General features: G+C 38.1%; 1 protein-coding gene across 1 annotated transcript in view; it reads left to right on the forward strand.

Annotated features, from left to right (window-relative positions):
• Nucleotides 1–5,678, forward strand: part of Enpp3 (ectonucleotide pyrophosphatase/phosphodiesterase 3) — a 73,747-nt gene extending 68,069 nt beyond the window's left edge. The window contains exons 21-25 of the mRNA XM_059272989.1: nt 89–224; nt 1,030–1,107; nt 1,958–2,090; nt 3,818–3,974; nt 5,484–5,678. Coding sequence (XP_059128972.1) covers nt 89–224; nt 1,030–1,107; nt 1,958–2,090; nt 3,818–3,974; nt 5,484–5,654 — 675 coding nt within the window. The 3' untranslated portion in view covers nt 5,655–5,678. The remainder of the gene's footprint in view (nt 1–88; nt 225–1,029; nt 1,108–1,957; nt 2,091–3,817; nt 3,975–5,483) is intronic.
• The last annotated feature ends 322 nt before the right edge of the window (nt 5,679–6,000 follow it).

The following is a 6,000-nucleotide window of genomic DNA, read 5'->3' on the forward strand; positions in this document are numbered from 1 at the left end:
CAGCCCAGGGAAGTCGTAAACCAAATAAGGCAATGGGTCAGCCACAACTGTGGGTGTAATTTTTCCCCCCTTTTCTCTCTTTCAACAGGGAGACACATCGCCTCTTCCTCCCACTGTCCCAGACTGTCTGCGGGCTGATGTCAGGGTTCCTCCTTCTGAAAGCCAAAAATGTTCCTTCTATTTAGCAGACAAGAATATCGTCCATGGCTTCCTCTATCTTCCTGGTTAGTGAGACTCTTTTTTAGAGCACCAGCTAGAAAGCCCTCAATCAGCTGGATGTGGCGTGTGTGTTAAACATATATTCTCTGCCCAAATGATCTGCTTGGGCTGCCCAAGAGGCTTTGGCGGTCATGGGCTGGCCAGAGGTTCCTTAAAGATTTAAGCTTCCTTAAAGATTAATAAATTTTTCTGTGGGAACCACACATTAGCTCTAATCAGGCCCAGATGTTTAGAGAGTTCATCAGGTTTAAGTTTAATTTTACAACTGAAGGGTATTTGGAAAACGACACAAGCATCTAAGAAAACATTATCTCTGGCATCACGCCTGCACTAAGGTTCTCGCAGAGAATGCAGCTGCTTCTTAGTGCAAAGAACTGGGGCTGGAACCTGGCCTGTCAGCTTGGTTCTGGGTTCGAGAACTTTGAACTGGAGATTAACCAGCCAAATGAATTACAAACTGCTTTGTTTTTTTTTTTTTAAAGAGAGGATCTCTCTTGGGGTCACATGAAAGCCAGTGAGATTTTTCTAAAACTCAAGTCTTTTTTTTCTGTTTGTCAGGGAATGTAGTTTTCATGAGAATTCCAACAATTTCAGTTTCTGGGAATGGGTTGACTCCTGGTATGTGACTCTAGTTTTTTTTTTTTTTTTTTAAGTCATGAACAAAGATGGTTGATTAAGAGATTCATGATTTAGAGATTTGGAGAGTTATAGTAGAAAGAGGTTTCATGAAAGCAAAAAAAAAAAAAAAAAAAAAAAAAACGAGTCAGCTGAAATCCTGTATTAAAGCATATATATATGTTTGTTTTACAGCAATCAAAAGAACTTCTGAGAGTCAATATGATGCTTTAATTACAAGTAATTTGGTTCCAATGTATGAAGAATTCAAAAGTAAGTGTTTCGCCTCTTCAGTCCCACACTGGCCATTAGGCTCAGGGCCTCACATGTGCTGGACAAGCACTCTTCCTGACCCATAAGTTCGCTCTGACCTATGTACCTGGACCTAGATGCTCAGCCTGTTGTTATTCTTTATTTTGGAATAGGGTCAATTGACCAGGCTGACCTTGAACTCACTTTGTAGTCCTGTCAGCCCTTGAACTTGTTATCTTTCTTCCTAATCCCACAGAGTAGCTGGGATTGCAGGCCTGGTGGTGCATACATATTCACCTTAAACTAATAGAGTGACTCCTTGGACTACCAGAAGGAACCTATGTTTTATTGCTACAATTTGTTATTGATATTGAATCATTTTATTCTGTTAAGTTTAAATACGGGTGCAAAATTCTTCATGTAGTTTCTTTTCAACCAGACTTGCTGCTAGAATTTGATAATTTAAAATTTTTTGGTTTTGTCTCTTAACTGTTAAGAGCTATTCATAAAGCTGAATTTTACTAACATTCACATAAGTAATGTAAATGTATCCCAGAATGATGATTAATAAGAGAGCATGTGTGTTCTGACTATTGTTGACGTCCATAGTTGAAGGAATTTGGAGGCATATTTTGCTCTAATTTCAAGTCTGAAACTAAAGCAATAAAGAATCATCATTAACATGTCTGCTTCCTTTTGCTGCATGTATACAGTCATCCAATCACCTCTGCCAGTTGCTGAAGTAGACTGTGATGCCATTTAAATGCACAGATAATAGAAAATACTTCCACATGTTCAGTAGAAGCAGATATTTTAAAATACCTCATTTTTTCATTTTTTTAAATTTTAATTTTAATTTTAATTTTTTTAGAAATGTGGGACTACTTCCATGAGGTTCTCCTTATAAAATATGCTGTGGAAAGAAATGGAGTGAATGTAGTTAGTGGACCAATATTTGATTATAATTATGATGGCCATTTTGATTCTCCAGATGAAATTACACAGTAAGTAATTTGACTTTTTGATTTAGCAAAAGAGTATTATAAGAGAAAATCTCAATACTTCAGGTACTATATAATCTCTATATTACAGAGTATATATAACAGCTGCCAATTTTCAACTTAAACTTCCTAAATATTTAGCAAAAAAATCATATAGTCAAAATTTAAACTAATAGCCACTGCAAAAGTGTGCAGGCAAAGTTTAGTAAAAATTTTCGTTGAAAAAGTTATAAACTGTGAGCCAAGACAAAATGAGATTTTTCTGAAAGAGATGTAGAGAATCAGTGTAGGTTCAATGAATATAGATTTAAACCAAGTGTAATTTGGGAAAAAAAATCAAATAAAGACTAAGTTTACCTTAGTAAATTTCACAGATATAGTGGGCAATCTACAAAAGTATTTTTCAACAGAGGATGTAAATAGATTTCATTAGAAAACCAGCAGGACCAAAGTACACACGCCTGATTATAATAGACTGTTAAGAATGACTACTGTGCTTTAGTGTGTTTTAGAACTTGACTGTTTCATAAAGAAGTCCCATCCATTGCTTCTTTTCCAATCAAAATGTCAGGAGGTTAAAACTAAACAACCGCCGCACCCCAGCCCAGATCCGCAAAGCTCTGGTTTCCACTTATACCTCCTGATAAAGCAAAGCTGGGCTAAGGATGGAACCAGCCCCTGCATTGTTTCCTGCTCTTTCATGTCACTGCTGTTTATTTGTTTGATTTTGAGACAAGGTCAAACGTAACCCAGGCTGGCCTTGAACTCACTATGTTGCGGAGGATGTACTTGAGTCCCTGATCCTCTTGCTTCTGTCTCCCAAGTGCTGAGGTTATAGGGTGTGTGCCACCGTATCTGACTTGTGTTTTATTGTTTAGTTGAGTCTACTCATCATTTGCTAACATCAAATATTCTCATCGAAATACTCTAACAAGTATTTTGAGAGCTCTTTACTACATAGGAGGCACTTCTCTAAGCATTTACATAGACTTGGTTTATCTACAAAACAGCTTGATGTTAGGTTTCCTTAGTCCCTAGTCGGAAATGAGGAAACCAGGGCTAAGAGAGATGAAGTAACTTGTCTAATAGATTCTTCACCAAATACGTTGGAAAAGCCAGAATGGGAATCCAGACAGCCTGACTCTGAATCAGTAATATGTTGCTGCCTGTACAAGTTCACACATTTCTTCTAGTGGACTCAACTAATACCTTTACTTTTCACTCACAACTTTAAAATGTACCTTCTCATTTGTTACTGGAAAGGCAACCCGTGCACCATCAGTTATGTGGATTTATCCCCAGGTAAACCCTGTGGACACCTCCATGTTAAAGTTATTAAATGAGAGTCTTAGAGGAGAAGATGAGTCCACACACACATAGTGGAGAGCACAGGCACAGGGAGTGGGATCCTTTGTTCTTAGCACCTACTCCATCAGAAGATACCCTTGTGAAGGATGAGGCCAATGGACTTGGGAAACACAGATGGCAGGATTCTGTGTAGTCTTTCCTTGTATTCTGGTATTTTGCTATAATGCTAGAATGATCACGCTTAGCATTGGACTAGAAATTTCTGGCTCACCGAAGTGGAAGACTGATAAAACTACACTTCCCATACAATCCATGCTTTCCACTTATTCCTTCTGGCAAGTCTTCACCTGGGCATTTCTTTAGAGCTATAGAAAAAAAAAGACACTTGTAATGATGTCAAATCACTTCACTTGTGTTTTCAGACATGTAGCCGACACTGATGTTCCTATCCCAACACACTACTTTGTGGTGCTGACAAGCTGTAAAAACAATGCCTACACACCCGACAGCTGCCCTGAATGGCTAGACGTCCTGCCTTTCATCATCCCTCACCGACCCACCAACATAGAAAGCTGTCCTGTGAGTATGCCTGGGAGAGAACCTGGGGCCCAGAAATTATTACTCACATCTATCTCATCTGGGCTGCCACAAAAGCAGTCTGTCTAAAACATGTTTTAGTGCTTTATGGATAGAGTTTTGCTTGTCTGTGGATGTGTGAGCTATAGAATTAATATCAAACATGAATCTGCACATGTAAACAAGTATTTATATCTGAATGTCTCTGTGTCTGTGTGTCTGTATGTGTGTGTATAGTTGACACTCACTAGGGTAATATATTTAGTTTTTTACTCTGGACACAAGCATTGAAGTTCTACACTGAGGTTGGCGTTAAATTAATGTTTCCATGAATGAAAGAATATGTAAACAAAAGTCCCAGCACCTTGAAGCATGAAGTGTTAAGCACACACACACACATTCACAGGGGTGGGAAGGAGAGGGAATTAGAATTTGGAATATAGCAATATGGGTGAGACATTTATAATGATAATTATGAGACACTTGAACCAATTAACCACTATTTCATACTCGGAATTGGATAAAGATATGGTGACATGGGGATCATCTTCCACTACCTACAAGAGCGTAAATTGACATAAACATTTTAAGGAATGTTATGCTTAATATTTGATAGAGTTATAACTATATAATCTAGCAATTTCATTTATATAACCTCAAATCTATGCTCTTAAACACAAGGAGAACATTCAAAGTTATTCATCACAGTATTATTTATAATAGTGAAAATACCCATTCCTATCAGCTTGGTAATTTTGAGAAGCTGCATTAAATTATGGTGAAGAAATACCAGAGATTTCAGCTAAAAATGTGACCCATCTAGATCTGGATCCATCTTGATGGATAGAGTATAAACTTGGCCTTGAATGAAAAATAACTGGAAGATAGCACTTACAGTGCCCTTGGTGTAAGTTCAAAAACCCAAACCAATGCTGTGTACCATATACTGATCTGTAGTAACAGGTAGAGAACTGTTTAGATTCACAGTGACTCATGTAAGTTAGTAATGTTTGCTCTGAACCTAGGAACAAAGCTGCAATACCTAAAATACATGTCTTTAAAAATATTTGCATCTAGGGGCCAGGGAAATAGACTAGTTGATAAGGTGCTTTCCAGGCAAGCATGAGGACCTGAGTTCAGATCCTCACCACCTGCTGAAACTGAAATGGTGTGCTGCACACATGCAGTCCCAACCCTGGGAAGGCGGAGGCAAGGAGATCCCTGGAGCTTAACACAATATCAGCATCTGGTCTCTACATGCACACACATGACCATGTATGCACACACACACACACAAGCTTGCAGCAAGTACACTGTGGGTATGAGTTTATGGTGGCTAGTAATTTTTAGTTTTTTAGTACTTTTGTTTGATTAAAAAAATTTAGTTGTATCAATGAAGAGCCATGACAATAAAAAAAAATCACAAAAGGATTGTTACCTAAGTAATACAATATCTTTATGCTAATGAAAAGGGATGAAGTGTGGAAAACAGGTTTGTGTTTCCTTTTCCAGGAAAACAAAACAGAAGACCTCTGGGTGGAAGAGAGGTTTAAAGCCCACATTGCCCGGGTCCGTGATGTGGAACTCCTTGCTGGCCTTGACTTTTATCAGGAAAAAACACAGCCTGTCTCTGAGATTTTGCAACTGAAGACATATTTACCCACATTTGAAACTGTTATTTGAATGAATGTGTAAAGCAATTTAACAACATGAAGAAATTTTCTGTCAAAAAAATCATAAATAAAATTTTCTATTTTTCCTTAATCCTTAAAGTCATATTGCATATTTTCATTCTAATCTATCTTTTCCATTTCTGTAAACAGTTGTTAGAAAATCTTTTTGAATGTAATTTTATTCATCCCCCCCATGCACCCCTGCCTCATATACACACATGTGTGTTGGTGCCCAAGGAAGCCAGAAGAGGGAGTTGGGTCCCCTAGAGCTGAAGTTACAGGTGGTTGTGAGCTGCTGGCATGGGTACTTGGAAAGGATCCTGGGTCCTTTTCAAGAGCACAGAGTGCTCTTAAAC

Source organism: Peromyscus eremicus, chromosome 8b, assembly GCF_949786415.1.
Source record: "Peromyscus eremicus chromosome 8b, PerEre_H2_v1, whole genome shotgun sequence".
NCBI classification, from domain to species: Eukaryota; Metazoa; Chordata; class Mammalia; order Rodentia; family Cricetidae; genus Peromyscus; species Peromyscus eremicus.